At 37.5% G+C, this 24,080-nt stretch overlaps 2 protein-coding genes across 4 annotated transcripts in view; one reads left to right on the top strand and one right to left on the bottom strand.

Moving 5' to 3' along the window:
* LOC109037812 (uncharacterized) overlaps positions 1-8,354 on the top strand; it is a 36,210-nt gene extending 27,856 nt beyond the window's left edge. For all 3 annotated transcript variants that reach the window (XM_019052645.2, XM_019052638.2, XM_019052649.2), the window contains exons 18-19: positions 236-350; positions 1,584-8,354. In XM_019052645.2, coding sequence (XP_018908190.2) covers positions 236-350; positions 1,584-1,819 — 351 coding nt within the window. In that variant the 3' untranslated portion in view covers positions 1,820-8,354. The remainder of the gene's footprint in view (positions 1-235; positions 351-1,583) is intronic.
* Positions 8,355-19,190: 10,836 nt separating this feature from the next.
* LOC109037681 (uncharacterized) lies at positions 19,191-24,080 on the bottom strand. The gene is made up of 4 exons (XM_019052457.2): positions 23,942-24,080; positions 22,436-22,753; positions 20,774-21,208; positions 19,191-19,772 (listed from the first exon to the last, which is right to left on the bottom strand). Exons 1-4 carry the CDS (start codon positions 24,003-24,005, stop codon positions 19,396-19,398), a joined length of 1,194 nt encoding a protein of 397 aa, XP_018908002.2. The 5' UTR covers positions 24,006-24,080; the 3' UTR covers positions 19,191-19,395.

Here is a 24,080-nt window from a genome sequence, read left to right as displayed (position 1 = left end):
TGAAAAATCGAATCCTTCAAGTCGATTTTGCAACCTTTAGTGGAGTCAGGTTTCTTCATCTGGGAGATGACGATTTTTACTCTGTTATGAGATCAAATTTGACGAAGTCTTGCTGATCATATTTTTATCAGATTTTTTATTTATTTCTACAAAAATGTAAATTATTTCTACACCAATTTCAAAATTTTCTCATGGATAACACAATTTGTAATTTGTCTTCTTGCAACTTTTACAGCGTGAGGTGCAAACGTCGGAGCTGATTTTACTGAGCAGGATGTTTATTGCAGATGAGTCAGGCTATCTGGAAGCAATGAAGCAAGAGGCCAAAAATCTTGCTAACCCAAATTTTGGTAAGATTTAAAACATTTCTCCCACATCTGTCTCTTGGAAGTAAATCTCTCTCAAGGAAAAATTCACCTAAACATATCGATGGCCAACTGTGAAGAATACATATCTCAGTTGCAACTTTTAAAAATCGCAGAGAAAACCTGAAACATTTGGGAAATTCTGCTATGCCTACTGTGGAAATTCAGAGGAAAGCTAAACAAATTCGCCACCGAATCTTGAAATTTTCTCCTCCAATCAAAGTATTTTACTCATTTTCTAGTACATCTCAATCTACAGCAAATTGATATTGCAAATTTTTCATTGAAGTGAATTCTGTTTTGTCGAAGAAATTCATTTTGAAAACCTTGTAAGGCCAGAACAGTCTTGAAATGGGTAATTGACACCCATTTCTTAAAATTTATTTTCTGAAAGCATGGCGTGAACTATGCCCCTAGGAATTTTTTCAAATTTTTTCAACCCTAAATGACAAACGAACCCTGTTTTGAAAGTGCTAAGAATGGGACCAGTGTGAAACTATATTTTTGTTGAGCTGTAATGTCGCAGCCGGGCTGAGGAGATAGCTTTCACTGACGGGCTGAACTCAGTCTCGGGCTTTGTCTACTTTCGATTGGTTAGACTTAGAAAAGCTTTTTCTCCCCTTCAAAATGATTCATTTGAACTTATTAGTTTTTTCAAGAAATTTTATGTAAGAAGAACTAATCTCCAACCTTGCCACTGACGCATTTAAGTGAACCTAACATATCATAAAGACATTTTAATGCCGAATTTGGCTGACTAAGCTGCGTAGAACATTGTAATTGATTTTTAAAAAAATCAAGCTACTAGCCAAAAATAAATTAAACAAGTAATATTCCAAACTACATGGTAATGAGAAATAATAAAAAAAAACTTATAAGAAACAAAGCAAACATTTCAACCGCCAACAAACTGCAGTCTTCTTCAGTGCAAAAGGAACAACAAGTGGAAACATTTTACAAAATAAAAAAAAAATAAAAAAGCTACAACACTATTAGCAAACTGAGTTGTTCCTTTTGCATTGAAGAAGACCGCAGTCTGTTGGCGGTCGAAACGTTTGCTTTGTTTCGTGTAAGTTTTTTATTATGTCTCATCTCTTCATAGTTTGAAATAGTACTTGTTTAATTTATTTTTGGCTCGTAGCTCGATTTTTTTAAATAAATTACCATGTTCATATTATTAAGTTAGCTTTCTAATTAAAATTGATTAATCATTCACAGAGGACACTGGAAATCCTCAAAACCCTCCAAGCGGTTCCGAGACAGTCACGACCGGGGTGAAGCGAGATCGTGAAGATGGTGAGCCTGGCAGTGAAGTCGTGTCCAAGAAACACTGTCCAGATGACGACGAGATCAACGCGCAAGTACAAAGTGCCATCGACAGCATACTCAACCTGCAGAAGGACAGCTCGGATCCTGCCACCGACGAAGCTGTCCGTTCCATCCTCCCGTCCTGACTCGTATGTGATCGTATTCGGCATTTTATCTGTTTTTTTTCTTTCTCGTTCATGTTGTCTCGCATCATGTTCAGATTTGCGGCCGCTGAGGGAAATTGTTCAAGTTATCTCAAATTGACCTTAAGAGGCTTCAGTGCCCTCTCTCAGTCGAAAATTTTACTCGTGAAGATGTCAAATTAACTTTTGATGCGTTCGGGTCCTAAAAGAACGTCTTTCCTCTAACATGGCTTTCTTGACGAATCTTGAGTGATTTTAGAAATCAATAGGCAAATTCCTCCCCCCCCCCCTTTCTTTCATATTTCTGTAAAACCTGACTCTGAATCATAGTAAATGGAAATCTCTAATTATTGCTTGAATTTTTCTAAAGGATTGTGAAATTTTCTATTTAATGCATGCAGCATTCATTTCATTTTATAAGTATATTTTGAAGTAGAGCCCTCAATCTTTGAAACCAACATAAAATAAGTGCAATTACAGTCAGACTTCTGACTGTTCCCTTTTTAACGTTATTCTTGTACTTAAAGGAATTGGCGCTGATCAGCGATATTTATAATAATGAAATAGCTTGGATTTTTATCAATAAGGCTGTAGGTATAATACTGCGGTTATGGCGTTAATTGTATTTTTTAGTATACTTTCTTTCCATCACTTAAAAGAAAAGGAATGAAAATAAAGTATGTAAATCAATTTTAATTTCATCTTTATAATAACAGCGTTAATGCCTAAACGTCCAACATATTTTATTATTATAATCTTGTAATTGACCGGTATCATGCAAGCAGATTATGTGATGTGCCCTGATCATTGAAATTTATTCTGCCGTTTCTCTTAATATCATTGAATCAAGGGAACAGCCTTGATTACGTGAAAACCTCAAGCAAAGCAAGTCGATGCTTTCAAAGATTCAAAACGACATTAGAAAATATCAAGAGAAAATTTCATGAAATTTATTTAAGTTTCAAATCAGTTTGACTTGAATTGCGCAATGTCTCTACGCGGTCTAAGCTAATGGGTTTTAGCTTTTCTCTGTTTGTTTTTCTCTCCCCTTCTCTCGTGCTAGTCATAATTATGTATTCTTTCGCATTGACGGACTTCAAGTTTCTTATTCGAATATTTGTAGAGTGAAGAAGTAACTGACGAAGACATTATGTGTAGAAATTTTGTTACGAGCGTTTTTGTATAAAGTTTTACGATCTTTTGGTTATTTTTTAATTGTTCCTTTGTACAGATCTTGTTCGGTAGTGATATAGGAATTTTTTCTAATTTTTCTTCATGCTAGTTAACAAATGTTGTTAAGGCAAATTCCTTTGTAGTAGTTAAACGGACCTAAATTCTGATCAAGAAAGAGTAGGTCTTCCCTTGATAGCGCCGATTTTTGTATTTTTCAGCATATAAGATGTTTACTTTTATTACGAAATACCGTAAATTGACCATCTGATGAATTGTGGCAGATATCCTTGCAGAATAACTAAAATGGTGGTTAATCGATAATGCAACACATCAAGCTGCATAAAATATGTACGGAAAAAACGAAGAAAATTGAACACAATGAAGAAAAAACAAGCAAAATATTGCATAATTTGACACGTCGAATAACTAAAGAACTGGACAAGTGATAAGCGGATAATTGATGTATTACTGTATGAGGTTTTGCTAGACTATTATTCAAATTCTTTGCAGCCAAAGCACAGGTTACTTCCTACATAGTTTCTGTAGTCAATTTGTGGCAATGAAAACAACTTCTAACATAATTATTGCCACCTTTTTTCCGGAGAATACTTGTCTTAATGTCAGTGACCTCTTTTAAAAATCAAACTATCTATGTTTATGTGAACCTCTGAACCTCACTTCAATGAAAACCTAAGTTTGAAACCAAGGTTTAAATCTTGGCATTAAGGTGAATCTTTAGCTTTTCCTAGGAATACTATAAAATACTCTGTGTGCAGCCATAGTTTTTTGTTAGGGCTGCATTGAGTATGTTGCTTGTCTGATAGTGATCTAGGCCAAACTTGGAACTGCTACAAAAATTCCACAAATCCCAACATCTCAGGTGTTTCTTTTCAGAATTTTTTCCTCTTCCTCAAGTATCTATTTTCCTCTGATAAAAACTTAGAGCTATCAAAGCTATGACTGATTTTGGCTCTCTGGGCTTTCAGAGCTTTGTCTTTTGTATTTATGATTTTCTTAGTCTTAAAATCTTAGCAATTTGTCGAGATATGATAAGATAAGTGTAATGGGTCGGTGGCACCCATTTTTTTCAACCCAATTTCTGAAAGAACATAGCAAAGTAAGCTTCCAGGAATTTTCCCAGTTTGTTTTCAACCCTAGCAAATGAAACTTTTTCATGATTTTCTTGGTTTTTTCACAAAATGTCATGCATGAGAAATATTACAATCCCGCAATAATTCCTTGCCACTGCCTCATTCACTCTAAGTCGATTTTAAAATGATGGTTGACAAGTAGGTGCATGAATTTTAAAAGAATCGTTTCAATCTTAGATTTAGTATACTGATATTTTCTGTCTGAAGATTTTGGGCTGAAGTGAACTAATGTCATCAAGAAACCGATGTCATTGTGTTGACGTAGGCTAAACTCTATAAATACACCAAGATGTCGGTACTGTAGACTTGACATATTGATGGTACTATCTATTTGTTTTAAGTTTATCAGCAAGCGCCATTAATGAAGTTTTGCGGAGTTGTGAAACAATTTTCCGATCCCTGTATTTTTTTAAGGCAGTACATGTCATCAAACAAGTCTAAGATCAAAACCTTTCCATGGTTTTTAACTGCATAATATTGGTTGAAACTCTCTTTTGAATTAATTTTGTTGAGATAGATCCTCAGCACTTCAGAGAATGATTAAATAGTCGATTGATCAACTGATATTTTCTGGACTTACGGACATTTTTTCCAAAATCTCCGAGCACCACATCTTGCTGCAGTCCGTCACTTATTAGTATACAAGGTTTGCTGGAGAAACATTTCGAAATAGCGTTATGAGTCCGTCCTGATTGAATGATCCTGAATGATCAATCAATTGATCGTCTATCGCATCATTCTTTCAAAGTGCTGAAGATTCGCCTGAATTATGATTGTCTTTATTGACTCTTTAGTCAAATCTCCTTATTAATGATAGTAGCGCAAGGCACTGCTACAAAACCAGTTTCTCCTCATCGTTCTTATTAGTAAAAAGGAAAAGATAAATTATATTTTTTGTGGCGAAAACTAGAATCTACCTCTTGATCTGTTCCCAATTCATGGTCAAAGTGAGAATGCCTCTAAATTTGCTAAAAATGGCCAATCTTTTTTGCTTTCTTTCTATTATACTCATATCATGTCCCTCTTTTACATTGAATAATTTTTAAAAAGGGAATTTTTTTTTTGCAGTTGTCACATTTGAACATTCAACTAAAGATAAGCAATTTTTTGCCTTCCTTAATAATATGATATTGCAGTCTTTTTTCTTTCCGGTTTGAGATTTTTGAATTGTCACCCAAAGTTCCTTAGTGTTACTCTCTTAGTCATTTTATATTGCAGCTGCAATCAATTTTAGCAAAAATCAAAATGGCTTGTTGCATTACTTTGCGCTTTTCTTTCATCTCGCTTATTTGGTGTTAGAATTAATTTGAAATCGAACGTTTAATTTAATCTGATCTTAGATAATCGTTGAGGTTCCATCAGCCTCATCTTTTCTAAGTGAATCGGTATTTATTTTACATCACAGTGTCTTTGCCTTAACGGTTTATTGTTTTTTAGAGATTGGATTCATTCTCGTTTAACTGATGTTTATCTTTGTTGTACCTATTGTATTATAAGTTTCTGTAGCCTTGTTCCTAGTTCCTCAACATCAAGTCAATTTATTATTTCTAATAATAAATTGATTCATTATGATTATTGGAATGTTGAAAACAATCAAAACATTTTGAAAAGCAACAGATTAAATATGGAAAGATACATTTCAGAAAATATTTTTTGATAAATTATCAGTGGTTGTTGAGACAATTTTGTTCTTGTTTCTAATGAGTGCTTCATGGGCTATGTGACTCTTTGATTGTTTGTGTACACCTATCTAGGTATCTAAATAGGAAAAGGTATTAATGCAAAATTACCTTAAAGAAATTTCTTCTTTTTACCAGGGTTCATCATCAAATGTTATACAAATAAATCATAAGTATAGCTTAACAACAGGGCATATAGCCGCTACCCTAGATATAAAGAAGAATTGAGCGCGAAGCAAATTAATGGACCACTTATATAATTTTATTGTTGTGACACAAGTGTTGTCCTCTTCAAAACTTTACGTAAAATGCGATTTGTAGTTCCAGTCATGAAACATTTGAATTTGCTGCTCACTTAAATAAAACTAGAGTCTACTTGAATCCACTCGTGCACTACAATAATTTTTGAAGGTTTCTCATTTAACAGTGCTCCTCCCCCACCTTGTTTCGTTCTAAGTGTTAAAAACGTTCAGCAGCTGAGCCGAAGTGTCAATAGTCTATCTATGTATGTAGGTATGAATGTATAAGGAACACTCTTGTACATGAAAATTCAAATTTTTCATAATTAATGCAAAATACAAACCTTAATAGCTTGGTTAGGAGCTAATGCCAGTAAGTTTTATTCCACAGATCGTGTTTTACAAGAAATTTTGCAAAGGAAGTATAGATCAGAATGCTTCAATTCGTATTGTGTCTATTAGTCCATTGAAAAAGGCTTCAAGAGGTTGTTTGACTAGTAAATCATGTAGGAAAAAAAAGTATTGAACAGTATTTGTAATCTTGTGCTTACTTTTTCTCACATGAACCTATTTGGTGGGAATATACGGAACTAACTGTGGTCTCATGTTTTGTAATTATTGTAAGGGCCTAATGCAGTTTTTACCTGCAGGGGTCGACATAATCTCATTAACGTTACTCTGTACATATGTATTATTCCGTCACTGAATATTTTGTTCGTGAAAACCTGCATTGAACAGATATCAAACTCATTAACTAAGAAAGTCTAAACTAAATCTAATTCCTCTAACGAGAAGACTGTAATAATTGTTTATTGTAAAAGGTTGATGCAGCTTATCAAGAACCGTAACTTTCAAATGAACTCAACAGCTGTGGTTTTTTATGTATCTATATCAACGGATGCTCATTTTATCGCCTTTCAACTCAAATTTCATCCGCATTGTATCCTGAGCACAATATTTTGTCTGTTCAGTTCAGGTTTTTTGTATGTTCCTTCTTCCTTCTCTAGTTTTTGAGTTTTTTGTTTGTTATTTATTTCTATTTTTTTCCCATTTTTGCTTTTTTGATCAAAACACTGCACTCTCAATTATCTTTCCTTGCATAGAGCACTCAAAAGGGAAGTATCAATTATGATTATTCAATACTCTTTTTTGATTAATTTTTAATCAGCAAGAGTAAAACGTACAGATTTTTTTTCATATCTTTTTTTTTAAAAAAATCAAATTTTTATTGAATTAGTGTCACAGTGATAGCTTCTGATTCTTCTTTTGTAAATTCAAGAAGAATAATTCTGGCCAGTTGTCCCACAAAATAGCGTATCTGACTCCAATAAGGATCTCCTATTAGTAGGTTTTGGGTTTGAATCCTAGCGGTGCCACCAATATTCAAGGGACTAAAAAGTGAGTCTGTTTAATTAGATTCCTTTCGGCCCCAATCCCGGAAAGTTTGAAACGTCTATGTGTCCATACTGTTGGTTTTCTCTATATTTTCTAATGACTGTGTGTCCCTGATAGAATATGATTTACACCAAAATAAATAAAGAAAAGAAAGGAGTCGTACTGCCTCATTTTATAATTCAAGTGAAACTCATGATCTACATTTAAATGGCCAATGCTGCAGCAAATGTGCTTATTCTACTAATCAAGTGACACCCATCTTAAAAAAAGGCCCTTGTTACAGCAAATTGTCTCATTATTGTATTTAAGTGAAAATTTTCACAAAGGCAGAAATGGCCAATGCAGGAGCTGACTGTCTAATTTTAAAATTCAAATGAAACTTATCAAGGGGTAAATGTCCAATGTAGGTGCAAATTGGATCACTCTTTAATTCAAGTGGAACCCATTTGAATGATTCTTTACTTCAAGTGAAACTCATTTGGATTATTCTTTACTTCAAGTGAAATTCATTCGGATAATTCTTTAATTCAAGTGAAACTCATTCGCAGAATTCTTTAGTTCAAGTGAAACTCATTGGCAGAATTCTTTAGTTCAAGTGAAACTCATTTGGATTATTCTTCATTTCAAGTGAAATTCATTCGGATAATTCTTTAATTCAAGTGAAACTCATTCGCAGAATTCTTTAGTTCAAGTGAAACTCATTGGCAGAATTCTTTAGTTCAAGTGAAAATCTTTGGGATGATTCTTCAATTACAGTGAAACTCATCACAAAAGTAAAAATGGCCAGTGCATTGGCAAAGTGACTTATTCTATAATTCAAGTAAAACTCATAATTAGGAACCTATTTTTGATCAACCTGCTCCAGGTCAGTCACCTTCTTTGACAAAAAAAAAAAAAATAATTTTTTTTGCTGTACCAATTATTCAGTACCCTTTGCTGACACATTTTTATCCTGAGACAAGAATTCTCTGTGATAATGCCGGTCTGTTTGTCAATTTCTATAATTGTGTTAAATATCAGAAATTACTGTTACGATTGTTATTCAACTTGCAGTCTATTTACTATTTGTTTTTACTGCATGTGCAGCATGTTTACATCCTAGTATTATTATGAATTTCCCGCTAAAACGTGTATTGATTTTCTCAGCCATTATTGCTGTGGTTTTTTTCTACCCCAAAAAATTAAATGTAGTATTTTCTTGTGGATTCGATAACCAATGACCAGTCATGTTATATTTATGAACACCAAATAAAACACATGGCTCTATGTTTTCATACTTGAAGGTCAATTCCGGCGTGTGAGAAGAATAATTTCGGCAGTCCGACCGGTTTCTGCTTTAGTCTCAATAAAAATTTGTGATGTCTACTCTACAATAGACCACTAGACAAGGTACGAAGTTAAGCAGTCTCAACCAAAATTTAACGTAAAACACGATTCGTACAGTGAAAATTACTGAAATTGACTCCTAACCAAGATAAATCGCACACTAAAAATTACCATGACACCCTCTGCGATATGAAAATCTGGCAACCTCAATATTGATGCTTTGGCTCAGCTACATCAAATTGTTTACTCCTTGAACAATGGAGGGTGGGGAATGAACAATGTTTGATCGAGAAGCCTACCAAAACCGTTGTAGTTTGTGATTTGACTCATGTAGAGTATTGAGTTTCTTGTGACCGGGCAATTCAAAATTCCTGTAACCAATGTAAAATGAAAACGTTAATATCTTAGTTAGGAGTTGATTTCAGTAATTTTTGATGCAAGAATCGTGTTTTAAGTGAAATTCTAGTTGAGAAACATGCATCAGAATGCTTAAATTCGTACCTTGTCTAGTGGTCCATTACTCTACCGAAACACCGCATCAGTATAGTCAAACAAGAAGAGACAAAATAAAAAAAAATTGTGAATGTACTTTCATTAATATTTCCTATGATTTAAAAATTCCAGATGTATCTGCCTAACTGTTTGCAATTGTGTTGGAATTTTTCGTTTGAAAGTTGTAGATTTTCGACCTAGAAGATCATTCTTGGTATATCAGAGCGAAGGTCTAAAGTGAATTTCAAATTTAGTAAAGTAAAGGAATGAATAATTTTTTTCTCTGTAAATGTCAAGAGGAAGTAGGAGTGGAGTCCCAATCAAAGCCCGTGTGCTATCTGGCTAACTCGGAAAGCTGAAATAGTTGAATGACAATTAAGGATGTTGAAAGTAGTATCCCTATTTCATTTTTAGTTTTAGTTGTACAAAAAAGCAAAAAGTTTAAAATCATTTTACAGCAATAGGATATTTGCCAGTCTATATTGTCACTTTCGGGCCAAAATATCACAAATGCCATTTGTGCTAAGACCCTTTGTCGCCTAACTTTCCAAACTTGTCTAATTTTTAGGGAGAATCTAATAAAATAGAATCATTCAAAAATACCTAATTCTCCTCTTGTCATCACAATTAATCCCTGAAACATTCATTAAAATATGTGTGAAAGTTTTGAAGAAAATTTCAAACGATATTGAGAAATCGAGCAACATAGCATGGAAGCGTAAGTGGCACTTGTGATATTGTAGCCAGAAGGTGACGATATCAAGACCACAGGTAAACTTAGTAAGAATTCTTAACTTATTTTTTCAATTGGCAAATTACGTTGAGAGAACGTCTTTACGGTCTTTCCTCTTCTACATCTGGAAAAGTATTACACGGCAATTTTAAATACTAATTTGTGGACGATAATCGTTTTAGCCAAGCAAAATTAATGTTTTCAAGTTCTTACCAATATTTTCAGTCACTCACTTCATTTTAAGTTCGCCGGGCGCCCTTCTACCCCCTTGGTATATTCTATCTAAAGCGTATTTACTGCATGAAGCATATCAGTGGATTATATCTTGAAAATTATAACAGGATGGTCACACATTTTTTTTTTCTTTTTTTTCCCCCCATCCTGTCAAGTAACTATTTTTACACCAACTTCAATATTTTCAGGTTGTGATTTACTCCCTCCTTATAATTTTTTTTATAACTGTTGTAAATACATGGCTCTCATCTGTTTCCTGCCCTGTCTTCTCCAATCATTAGGTTTTCTAATTTATTTAAACATTTTCCACCTGTACATGTGTCCATCTGTAAGTAATCTTATAGGTTTAGTCTAGGAAAATAATTGAAATCTTTGTAATTAAATGTGTTTTTATCTATATTAGATAATGTCAATTTTTAAATTTGTTCATACTGATTAAATTAAGTAGTTTTTAAAAAATTGAAAAATAAAAAAAAATTTAAAAATTGGGCACATTTGTATTTGTTTGTCTATAAATAATTATTTTTGTAAATACATAGTAAATCAAAAAATAAATTAGTTTTATTTATTCTGAAGAACACAGCTTTGTTATTAGCCTATGTTCCCTCTGAATTGGTTGCTTCACCTTTGTTGCATTGGCTGTCAAATAAGAAGAGTTAAAAACGTCGTGAGGAACACCACTGAAAATCAGCGTTTCTGGCCCCCTGGGCGATTCGTGCAATATTACAGGGGCAGATAGAGAATCAACTGAAGAGTCTTAAAATGGTCGGTTTTTTGCTCTACACCCCGAAGAACATAAGGGGGGGGGGAGGGGTTGTCAAAGTTCAATATTTTGAATGCTCAAAACCTCTAAACAGTAAAATCTATCGCAGTTTTTTTTGGCGTTAGATTTAGCGTAAAAATACTGTAATTTTGAGTCATTGAACTAGAAAAAATAATTTTTATTTGCCTTAGCTACGTTGCCTCTTTGTTATTAATTATATTTTGGCCGGCCTTTTTTTCATAATTTTGACCCTGTTGTTTAGCGCATTGTTTTTAAGGCCACAAACTTTTCTCCTCAAAAACTAGACCCTCGAAGCTTTGAAACAAGCCTCAGATCGTGATGTTGAAATCATTTTCAACTGTGGTGTGGTCCTTTAAAATTGGCGTGATGGCTCATTAAATGTAATTCTCTGCATCATTGAGCGCTTAAGGGTGCGGCTTCAGGTGCTAATTCCTCCTAGCGATCAGCTCTACGAATGGAAAGAATTTATTTTAGCCCCTCAGAGGCATTTGACATGTCGAGTGAATTTCGATCGTTTTTTTAGAAACAAAGTCCATTCGTGTAAATGGGAGAGAATATCGACGGCGTAAGTCCGCAATCACATATCTCGTTTGCGGTGTCTGGAAATCTCCGCCTCTATGTTATTTTTTTAAAGGAGAACAAATGTCATCATTCCTTGAAGTTTATGTAGAATTTTCATCGCACAGAGATGGAAAATCACGGGAGTTTTAAAGCATTACCGTCGAGTAGTTTTCCATTCAAAAAATAAAGTATGACAGGAAGTCTGCAACGTCGCAAACCGAGATATGTGATTGCCAACTTACGCCATCGATATACCGTGCAGCAATACAGTGCGCCTTCAAGTATAACTTGTACGGACGCTTATAGATGGAACTGCGTAGGAGGTGCATCTACGAGAGCTACCATTTGATGAGGAGAGGATCACACCTATGATCTACTTCCACACATTTCTTATCATTCTACATGAGTAAAGTGACCGTACGTGTGAAGAAGGACGTTATTTTCCTAGCAGGGCCGGATTTTGGGGGTGGCCAAATGGGCCGCAGCCCATGACGGCAAATTTTGCAATTTTTTTTATGTACCTAGCTATAACGAAAAATTGGATTCAGAAAAAAATTACAAACGAGAAACGGTGACAAAATCTCTCATTTCCTGAGAGTATATCTCTAATTTTGTCGTCTTTCTGTGATACAATAGATAGCACATTTAATTAGTCGAGTTAAGACTTATAGAGAAACCGAGCACGGAATTTGGCCTGGAAAGATGCGGCGCAGAGAGCAATGTAATGATGACGAGAACTTGAGATGAAAAGGAGAAACCCGCGGCGCGGCGGTCGGCATGTAACACATATTAGCGCCTACAAGACTGCATGAATACTTCACGCATTGCGTCGAAGACAGTGCGTGCAGCAGCAGTCGGCGTGAACCGCATAGCGCATACAAGACTGTAGAGATACTTCACGCACTGTGCCATACACGGTGCGGTCAGCGTGGCGGCAGAAGTTAAAATTATTGAACCACATTTATGTTTGTTCTCTCATAATTTGTTCGTTTGTTTCATATACATGGGAGGCCTTGGAGGTTCACGGAACTTAACTTTCGCGCCAAGTTCCATGAACTTTTGCTAGTAGTGTTGGCAGTGCTTTCGCAAATAATGTATCCAACTCGAGTAAACGCGTCTTATGCACTCCTCCCCCTCCGGCACGTTCATTTGATGGTTTTTATTGATGTTTCAAAACGAGTGAGAAGGGGGCGGCAAAATACAGGCGGCCTAAGGGCGGCAAGTAAGTAAATCCGGCCCTGTTTCCTTGGGAGAAAATTTTCCCATTTTGCGTATGCACGGCGGAAAAAATCTAGAAATTATGGCGCAAATTTGACCCTAAAATCTCGAAAGTTAAAAGAGATGTTAGTCCTGAAGTACAAAGATGAAAATCCTGAGGTTGTTAAAAATGTGATTTTAAGTGTTTGCAAAAGATTGAGGAAAATTTTCATGGACAGATTCGGTCACATTTCAGCAAGTATCACACACAAGTTTTACGTACCTAAAATTTTGTTTTTACCATCGATATGAGTGATTTTAAGAAACTAACAAAATTTTGACACCAACTTGCAAAGTTTACGCGTGAATGACGTTGACGTGTTGATTTTTAAGGTGAATTTCACGTTGATTAGGTAACGACATTCGAAAGTTAAAATGAGCGAGTTAGGGCACACTCTTTTAGTTCTCCTTTCCAGTAAAATCAATGTGAAATTCACCTTAAAAATCACACGTGTACGTCAACGGCATTCACACGTAAACTTTGAAAGTCGGTATCAAAATTTTGTCAGCTTCTAAAATTCACTTATATCGATTGTGAAAACAAAATTTCACGTTAAAGCACTGGATTTTTCTGCTTATGAGGTACTGGATTTTTTGAAAAGTCCTGTAAAAGTACTTAATATTCGCCAGCCAGTTTTAGTAGACACCCTGTTTACGTGACCCAAAAATCCCGATATGGAAAGTTGGCAGTTTCAAAAGCGCCTTCAATTGTGGCGTGATACCTCTAGCATTCCAGAGAGTACGAATAGTCGTATCATTGCGCCTTAGCAATGCGATGGAATATTAATGAGCCTCCACGTTGTCCTTGTCGATTTTCCTTTGCCGTTATTGCAGTTTTGGCCGGGTGGTTTAAGTGTGCTCAAGCTAGGATTGTACTAAGCAAAGGGATAATTTTTAGAGCGAATTAAAAAGAAATAAGCGGGAAGTATTACATATATAACTAAAAAATAGGAACTCAAATCAACAATCAACTTAAAGGTACCGAAAAAGTACTTAATTTTTATGCTTCTGAGGTAATTACATTTTCGGAAAGGTACTGAAGAAGTACTGTAATTTTTGCCAGCCAGGTTATGCAAAAGAGCACTGCTCAGTGCCAGGGCCGGATTAAGGGAGTGGCCACATGGGCCGCGGCCCATGGCGGCAAAATTAGGGGGCGGCAAATTTTGCAATTTTTTTAAATGCAGGTACAAAAAAATCGGATTCAGAATAAAATTACAAACAAGAAAAGGTGACAAAATCTCTCATTTCCTGAGAGTTTATTAATTTCTAATTTTGTCGTATTTCGGTGATACAAAAGACTGCGCACCTTTAATTAGTTGTGTTAAGTGAGAAACCAAACACGTAATTTGGCCTGGAGCGGCGCGGCGCAAAGAGAAATGATGACGAGGACTTGAGATAAAAAGGAGAAGTCCTATCGGCGCGGCGGTCGGCATGTGACACATATTAGCGCCTACGAGACTGCATGAATACTGCACGCATTGCGTCAAACACAGTACGGTCAATAGCGGTCGGCGCGGCGTGAAACGCACAGTGCCTATAAGACTACATGAATACTTCACGCATTGCGCCAATCACAGTACGGTCAACAGCGGTCGGCGCGGCGTGAAACGCACAGTGCCTACAAGACTACATGAATACTTCACGCATTACGCCAATCACAGTGTGGTCAGCGCGGCACGGCGGCGGAAGTTTAAATTATTAAACCACATTGATGTTTGTTCTTTCTTAATTTTTTAGTTCATTTCTCACAAATGAAAGGCCTTGTCCATACTGAGATAGGTTTACGGAACTGAACTTTCGCGCGAAGTTCCGTGAACTCTTGCTACATGTAGTAGCGTTGACAGGGCTTACGCAAAAAATGTGTCCAACACGATTAAACGCGTCTTATGCACCCCCCCCCCCCTCGGCACGTTCACTTGATGGTTTTTATTGATGTTTCAAAATGAATGAGAAGAGGGCGGCAAAATACAGGCGGCCCATGGGCGGCAAGTAGGTAAATCCGGCCATGCTCAGTGCTCAGTGGTGTACCTATAAAAGTCGTTTTGGAGTCAATGATGTTGATTTCCAGTTTTTGATGCAGTCTTTTTGAAACTCGTACGAGCATCGGATCAAAATTGCGAGGCACAACTTGTATTATTCACGTCAAAAGGATTTGAGATCAACCGATTTTAACGGTAACTATGGCTCCGGCGTTTTTTTTTTTTTTTTTTTACGTTTTTCTTAAATTATTAGAAATTCATTATTCTCTAACTTTGGAATGCTCTCCGAGGGTCAACTTTTGTTATATTTTCATCCCTTTTAGCCGTGAAACAGTTATGCAAGTGCTTTATTTTTTCCCCACTTTAAATGGTTTTTTTGGTTGTCTCCATCTCTTATTTTTAACACTGAAGTGAACTTAAAACTACTATGAAGCAATTAACGTGTGTGATCACTTTAGCCCTCCATGGCATAGCATTACGAATTCGTAACAATATATTTTTTGGGTTTTTAAAAATTGAACCTTTTCTCTGTGGCATTGCACTTTGCAAATTGCACATTGCACATTGCACATTGCACTTTGCAAATTTTCATTAGTCTTCTCTATTTTGAATGTCTGATTCCCAAAAATTGTAAATTTTGAAAAAAAAATTGGATTCCCATAATTTTTATGCACGCTACAAAATAGATAAGTGTCTCGCGGAATCTGAGATCCAAACTTAATTCATGCCATAGAGAGTTAACAGGCGTAACGTGGTAGGAGGATGCATTCTGCTGCCGTGCTAAGGAAAAACGCCGTATGAACATTCGAGAGTTGCCAAATTTCCTCTCAGAAAATAGTCATCCTCAATCAATGTTTCACGCAAAACACGATGCGCACAAAGAAAATTACCGAAATCAACTCTTTACTTACGAAGATATTCAATGATTCTTGATGCGTGAATTCAAACCACCCGCTCATGAAAACTCAATGCTCAATTCACATCGCGCGCTAGGCGTTATCATGACAGTCTCTGCAATATAAAAATCTGGCAACCTCAATCTTTACGCTTTGGCTCAGCTGTAGCAAATTGCTTATAGTTTGAACAACACATGGTGGGAAATGAACATTGCTCGATTGAGAAGCTTGCTGAAACCGTTGTAGTGTGCGATTTGACTCACGTAGAGTTTTGGGGTGATTTCACGATAATAGGAATAGTCGTGTCGCCGTGGGTTATGAACGACATAGGGCAAAACGATTGAAAACCAAATTAATTAATCAATAGGAATGATGTCCCTTAACCTATCCATGCTAAAAAATATGATGAATTATTATTATATTTAATAATATGAGACTTTAAAGGCCGAAAATGTCCGGTCGGTTACGCGTCGCCAACCCCGATTTTGAAGCAAAAGAGCAATTTGCGGTAACATATCAGTACTGATCATGAACTCTTTGGCAATATTTGCTGAAAAGAGACTCTAGTGTTCAAGAAAATTGCCAGTTTGAACTGAAATGTTTATTATTGAGCGAGAAAAGTCATAAGAAAGAGGTGTCGCCACATTTGGCAGCAAATTTTTGCAGTTGTATTAAGTGCAGTGTTTATCTCGCCAGATGGAGTCAGGAGTTTCAAAACTGCCATCAAATTGTTCGCTGAAGTCTTCTTGACAAAACCATTACTGATAAGTCAGTTTTTTTTACAATGAAAACTTAAATTATTATGAAAACCAGTGATTTTTACGTGTGTAGCACTAATTCCTCACTACGCAAAAACCTCAATTTAATAGTATTAAACTAAAACGAAGTCTCCAAAGTTTAGAAAACTTTTAAGGCAGCATTAATTCCACCTCATAACTCAAGAATTGCCAAGTTTCATCTTTTGTATCATCTTTAATCTCACATTTTTGAGTGTCGGTTACGCTGTGTCTGTTACGTAACCGACACAATTTGGCAGGGCCGCCATGTTTGCGTGGACCTCCAGCAGTCCCGCGGAAGCGCTGATACCTGATTCAATGGCTTGTTTATCAATCACTTTAACTTTGCACTGAATCAAAATAGAGCGTGCCAAAGCTGGAAAAAAGGAAGTTTAATACCTTTAGAATGAGGTAATGAAATCCTGTTAAAATTGGTGCACTTTTATTTCTCAGGTATTTCACATTTTAACTATTCCTGTTATCGTGAAATCACCCATTTGAGGTTTTTGTGAGCGAGCAGTTCAAATTCCCCGTAACCAATGTGAAATAAGAACGTTAATATTTTCGTCAGGAGTTAGTTTCAGTAATTTTCGTTGCGCGAATAGTGTTCTACGTGAAATTCTGGTCAAGAAACATGTATCAGAATGCTTATTTCTACCTTTTCTAGTGGTGCATCATGTACAGTGGAAATCGGGGACAACGACCCTCTAGAGACCGGCCTGTTTTGGTCGCAGTATCCGATTGTCGTTATAATTAACTGATGCACAAATACACTGAGTCAATGAGAAGCCAATCACGGGTACGACCAAGACCAATTCGCACGTCGTTATGACCGATATATGTCGCCATAAGGGATGTCGTAAAATCCGATTTTCACTTAAGTCTCATTTGACCGAAAATTAATACTTAACACATGTAATCTTGAAACTGATAAGTATAATAAGACATGATTAATGGGATTTATGTGGTTTTATGATACTAAATAAAATGTAACCAAAAAATCACTTAAGTTTACCATAAATAAAGATTAGCCAAAAATGACTAGGAAAAAGGCAGATGGCTGGCCAAACCCAAACCCACGCCGGTTAGTACAAGTGGCAAGATAGAATTCTTGGATAAAAACTAAGGGAAGAAACTGGAGATGGCCATCAAACCGAAAAGTTTATTTAGCTAATACAGATTTTAATTAACGCTACCCAAGTAGAATTTTCAACGGAAAACTTGGGATCTATTGCAATTTTATCGGCGATAAAATTGCTAGGATCATTAACATCTAAGCGCGATTATCCTCGATTTTATGGGGATAAAATCGCTATTTCATCGCCAGGCAATTTTTCGCGATATTTTCGAAATAAAAATCGCGATAAATGGCGATTTAATCCGATTTTATCGACAAAAATTGATCACGATTTTATCGAACAAAAAAGTGCGATGTGCAGCGATTTAATCGCCATATATTTCAATTTTTAATACGATAATATCTCGATATATTGCCACCGATATACCTAATCGCGATAACCAACCGATAAAATCGCTATTTACTGCGATCACTGCTACTTGGTTAAGTACAAGTGGCAATATACAGGGTGTACCAAAAGTCCGTCCCACCCCTGCTAACTTTTGAACGAATGGAGCTCAGGTAATGAAACTTTGGGAATGTTCCTATCTCAAAGGGGACCATCTTTTGGGGGGGTCAAAATTTTGGTCCCCCCTCAGGGGGGGCGCGGGGGCCCCCAACTTTTTTTTTCAAATGGCAACCCCTATCTTGTGATACCTCATTCGAAAGAGCATAAAAAACTAAGAATTTTGGCGCAAACCGCAGATCAATATCTTAATTTTTGACCGAGTTATGATAGGTCAAAGGTCAAATTTGACCTATTTTCAAAAAATCATAACTCCGGTTCAAATTATCGTAGAGAAAAAAATAAAACGGGAAAATTTACCAAATTGTGTCCGCTTTTCAGTAAAAATTGCAGAAATCACTTCGCTGTAATTTAAAGGGGGGGCTCGGACCCCCAAATACGTCAATTCAAGGTCATTCAATTTTCCGCGAAAAAAGGCAATTTCCCCTAGATTTGCCTCCACATTATCTCAGTAAGGTCAAAATTAGTTCAACATTACGTTGGCAAGTCCCCAAATTTCGGGAAAAGTTTTAAAAAAAAACTAAATTTAAACGGTCAAATTTAATCACCTTAAATTTCGTTTTTTTTTAAAACTTTTCCCGAAATTTGGGGACTTGCCAACGTAATGTTGAACTAATTTTGACCTTACTGAGATAATGTGGAGGCAAATCTAGGGAAATTGCCTTTTTTCGCGGGAAAATTGAATGACCTTTGAATTGACGTATTTGGGGGTCCGAGCCCCCCTTTAAATTACAGCGAAGTGATTTCTGCAATTTTTACTGAAAAGCGGACACAATTTGGTAAATTTTCCCGTTTTATTTTTTTCTCTACGATAATTTGAACCGGAGTTATGATTTTTTGAAAATAGGTCAAATTTGACCTTTGACCTATCATAACTCGGTCAAAAATTAAGATATTGATCTGCGTTTGCGCCAAAATTCTTAGTTTTTTATGCTCTTCGAATGAGGTATCACAAGATAGGGGTTGCCATTTGAAAAAAAAAGTTGGGGGCCCCCGCGCCCCCCCTGAGGGGGGACCAAAATTTGACCCCCCCAAAAGATGGTCCCCTTTGAGATAGGAACATTCCCAAAGTTTCATTACCCTAGCTCCATTCGTTCAAAAGTTAGCAGGGGTGGGACGGACTTTTGGTACACCCTGTAGAATTCTTGGATAAAAACTACCTAAGGGAAGCAACTGGAGATGGCCATCAAACCTAAAAGTTCATTTAGCGAATACAGATTTTAATTAACACTACCAACTAGGTTCAAACTATCATCCGTCGTCAAAAGAATCCCCATCTTTTTTTTCTTCGAAAATCGGTTTCGTTCACCACCAAGCATATATTCCTGCCGTTTCCGAGCAGCGGCCTGTACAATTTGTTTATTTTCTCACAAACCCAGTTCGAATGACCTTCGATCTCGGGGCCGCCATCCCAGTTGATAAGTTTTTGATGCATATCTTCGTGAACGGAGCAAACACACAAACGCACCTTGTTGCAACGACCCGACGCAATTGGCAGTATAACTTGTCTTACTATTTTAGTTTCCATGCCCTTTATCATTTTATATTCTGTTATAGGGTATTCGTATTTCCCCCATTCGAGTACACATCTCCGATTGCATTCTAAATCCGCTTCGGGACTGCTCTTCATTTTGCAGCCTGAAACAATCGTAAAACATGGAATCAGTTCATCGTAGCAGTATTCGAACGAGCACAGGCAGTTCTACGTAGAGTCCCTTTATACCTAGAGTATACCTTTATAGACAGAGTATGGCCATTTCTGTGCCGGCTTTTCATTGGTCGCGAGAAAATAGGCTGACACGATGCTCTTACGGCCGTAAATAAACAAACAAAATGGCCATTATCAGCAAGCAAATTTGAGGTTATGCACATCTTACATCCTCCTGTGATAAAGGCGATTTAACAGTGTTTTCATGTGTTTTTCATGTGTTATTCGTAGATAACTAGTTTAAATTGTTACTGCCGTATAATTGAAATTTTTGTCAAATTTTAGATTCTTATCAATGTTACGGCGGTTCGCCATCTTCTTTGTTTATGTACGGCCGTAAGAGCACCATGAAGCCTAAAAACTCGTTAACCAATCAAGAATTTTTGTAGAACTTTTAGAAGAGCCATTGCTACTAGGGATTGTGTAATTGTATCACAACATTCTATGTGTTCTATTCGACGCAATCAGGGACGGATTCACGTTTTTGGCGCCCTGTGCAGAAATTTTCGAGGCGCCCCCCTCGCACGTCCCCCCACCCCCGCCCGCACATTTCCCAACCCGACGGTCTTCTTTGGTTACAACGTGCTAACTCTAACTAGCTCTTTTTCGAGTCAGTGAATGATTCTGAGGCAGAAACCAAAACAGGTACCTGTTCCTGTTACTGTAACTACGAAACTAAGAGAAAGTTTGACCCTTTAAGTCTAGGGTCAGGTCATTTAAAAGATGGAACGCAATACGATCAATCAACAATCAGAGTTTCTGAACTTTCGACGTAATTCTCAATTTTTTGCAGAGTTTGGGGGAAAAAAACCCAAAATCTGGCGCCCCACAAAACCTGGCGCCCTGTGCAGCTGCACCGATGCACCATAGGTAAATCCGGCCCTGGACGCAATAAATATCTTGAATCTTAAATCTTGAATCTTGAACTTACCGAATAATCTATTAAGAACTGGGGGTTCCGCATAACCCTCAAGATGGACATGATTGTGTACAACAAAGTCACCGTGCTTAGCGCCAGAGCGACTCCCTGATCTTGGTAGCGCCGTCTCCGTCTTTGCCACGGTCGGCGCCGTTTCCAGACGCGATACGGACGATTGCATACTCTGCGCCTCTTCCAGGTGCTTCGCGGGTGGTGTGACCCCCGAACTCGGAGTCCTCTCCAGATGACCGGGGGACTGGCTTCCTCCTGAGCTTGCTGCTCTCTCTAGAACTGCCTGAGGATTTTCGGAGTTCTTCACGTGACCGTCGCTCGTCGAGGATTCTTTGAGTAACTTTTGAGCCTTTTTGACAGCGTCGTCCTTCGTGTCCGATGAAGTGCCCCCTGGAAACTCCTCCGCCAGAACGAACGTCCCATCCTTAGACGCGCCTGCAAGATTCATTTTAAAATTAATTAGTTGGACGTATTTCTGCTAAAAGGAACTAGAGTACCTGTATAGGGAGAGTACCGACAGATCTGAAACTCCGAAAGTCCATCAGGCCTTCACCGATGCCTCCGCGAATAAAGTTAGGGCCCAAAAGGGCAGCCAACCTATGAATTTCAATTATCCAGAGCGATTCACTGATACTATTGTTACGAACCGTCCTTTATTAAGCACGTGTTTGACTCAGTTTTTTGCATACATTTACTCAATTTCGCGGAAGAACGCTCATTTCTGTACATTCTTGGCCATCTTGGTTAGAATTGGAATCTGCAGACTGGCAGTGAAATTTTGTGCGTTAGAAGTTGGTTAGAAGGGTGGCTGCACTTTTGGCCCTAAGCCCTCCATGAACCGATCTGTCGGTACTCTCCCTATACAGGTACTCTAAAAGGAACTAAAGTCCCTTCATGGAGAGAGTTGAGACAACGCGGTTTGTGGATGTCACAAACGGGAATAAAGATTACGCAAATCGGAGCAGGGCCGGATTAAGGGGTGGCCACATGAGCCGCGGCCCGTGGCGGCAAAATGTAGGGGGCGGCAAATTTTGCAATCTTTTTCAATGTAGGTATCAAAAAAAAGAAGAAAAAATCGGATTCAGTAAATAAATTACGAACGAGAAAAGGCGAAAAAATCTCTCATTTCCTAAGAATAAAAGTATATCAATTTCTAATGTTGTCGTCTTTCGGTGATACAAGAGACGACACCTTTAATTAGTCGAGTTAAGGGAGAAACCAAACACGGAATTTGACCTTGAGCAGAGTGGCGCAAAGAGCAATGGTGGCCCTCGGCGCGGCGGTTGGCATGAAACTTATAGCGCCTATAAGACTGCATGAATACTTCACGCATTGCGCTAAACACAGTGCGGTCAGCACGGCGTGGCGGCGGGAGTTAAAATTATTAATAAATTAGGCATTCCTCTTGAAAGCACTGTTTTCATTGGCTCTCATGCACCTACCACGGCTATCTTGAAAAAAACTATGTCATCTTTTGTGCACTTGCGGCTTTTTCATACGTCGCGTTTTCATTAAATTAGGATGAATTTTGCTGCTTTAGCTGTCTCATTAATTTTATCTAACAGAGTTTAGACGAATTTTAAAGGAAAATCGATTTCGAAAATTTTGCACTTGCGGCTCTCTTCGCTATCACGGCAGACTAGACAGACAACGAATTCTCACCTGATCCTGATCGGGACCTGCTCGAACGAAGGACTCGAAGTTTTACGCCCCTTCTACTCTTTATCGCATTTACGAGTTTACGCTTCTGCTTGATAAGGCCGCTGGCTATGAAAAAGGCTTTCTCGCTCCTGCTGAGATTGAGCTTTTTGTTGGCGACGCACCAGCAGATCCAGAACAAGCACCTCCCGTTCGTGACGGGGATCTCTCCCTCGTCGGGCAGTTCCACGGTCCCGTAGCGAGCCTGGCAGTGGCTATCACACGTCTGCGTTATCGTCACCTTCCACACCTTGGCTACGATCGGGCACTTCCTTTTTGCCTCTAAAATCAAGAGGACATCGTTAGAAGCAGCCACGTTTCCATGGGGAAGGGAGCCTTGGGGCCTTAACTGCCGTGCTAAGGAAGAACGCCGTATGAGCCTTCAGACGTTGCCAAGTTTCCTCTGATAAAACCGAATTTACTGGAAAATCGCAAGTATTACTTTCAAAAATTTTCAGACAATTTTGCGCGCAAATTAATCGAAAATATCTGAAATTTTCAGAGAAAATATGCATGAATGTTGTCAAAAATTCATGTTTTATCAAGGGAAATTTGGCAACTCTCGAATGTTCGTACGGCGTTCTTCTTAGTACGGCAGTTAAGCTCCCCCTCCCTCGAAAACAAAAATGCAGGAAAGAAAAGAAAAAAAGACGAGACGGAAAATAAGAAAAGGCGAGAAAATAGGAAGTTTAACCTTTCAAAATGTGTCCAATTAAAGTTAAAATTTCATCATGATGAGTTGAATGCAACATATTTATAGTATCTCAGGCTGAAAGTAAAAAAGAAAACGTAATTTTTCCGCGGAAATTGGTGGAAAATCTGCGTCATGGAAACCTCAATATGCGTCCAAATAGATTTAAAATTTCCAATAGTTTAATATAATAGTTTTGCCATTACCATTAGTTTTACCATTACCATTACCATCGGCTTGAAGTGGAGTAGGCAGTTAGAAAATAGCAGGAAACGAGGGCGGTTTAGAGAGAATTTAGAAAGGGTCATGCGCCCAATAAAATTTCTCTAATTTAATAGATCAGTTTCGCTGGTCACAGAAGTGGGCTTTGATATTTTCGGATTATAAAACGGCAAAAAAATAATAAGTTGAGTGCAAACACCAAGTTTCTGCTCTTAATATTAACGGAGATATGGCCCTTCGAAAAGCAAGGCTAATGAAATGACGTCATCTACCACGTTTTGTTTTAACAAACATCAGAGGAAAATGAGAGGAGGTTGCGATTTGACTACCGCAGTACATCACCACCGTTAGTTTCCCGCCATTCGGGTGCGTTTGAAATGTCTTCCACTTTTTGAATTTTTCAAAAGCGGGTTTCTCCACAATTTTGACTCCATAAAAATGCGAAAAAATCACCACATTATCTACTCACTTAGTACTTTCAGAATATTAAATAAAATAAACAAGGTTTAGTGACCCATTTTCACATGTACAGAAAGCAGAAAGCGTATGGAACTCACCTCCACAAATTAAGAACAAGCTGAAGACGAGGAGGGCGCAGGATACCGCGATACTTCCTCGCATTTTCAAAACTAAATGCAAGCAACAGGTTCTGATCTTCGTGACCGGCAAAAATGCGGGAAAACAGGGGCAAAAACG

This window comes from Bemisia tabaci, chromosome 10 (assembly GCF_918797505.1).
Source record: "Bemisia tabaci chromosome 10, PGI_BMITA_v3".
Classification (NCBI taxonomy): domain Eukaryota; kingdom Metazoa; phylum Arthropoda; class Insecta; order Hemiptera; family Aleyrodidae; genus Bemisia; species Bemisia tabaci.
This window is presented reverse-complemented; position numbering and strand designations above follow the sequence as displayed.

Excerpts from the sequence above, each read along its gene's own strand:
- LOC109037681 (XM_019052457.2), bottom strand. The coding sequence starts at position 24,005 with ATGCGAGGAAGTATCGCGGTATCCTGCGCCCTCCTCGTCTTCAGCTTG. Across the intron at positions 22,754-23,941 it reads CTTGTTCTTAATTTGTGGAG|AGGCAAAAAGGAAGTGCCCG; the intron begins GTGAGTTCCATA and ends TCTTGATTTTAG. Across the intron at positions 19,773-20,773 it reads AGTTCTTAATAGATTATTCG|GCTGCAAAATGAAGAGCAGT; the intron begins GTAAGTTCAAGA and ends CGATTGTTTCAG.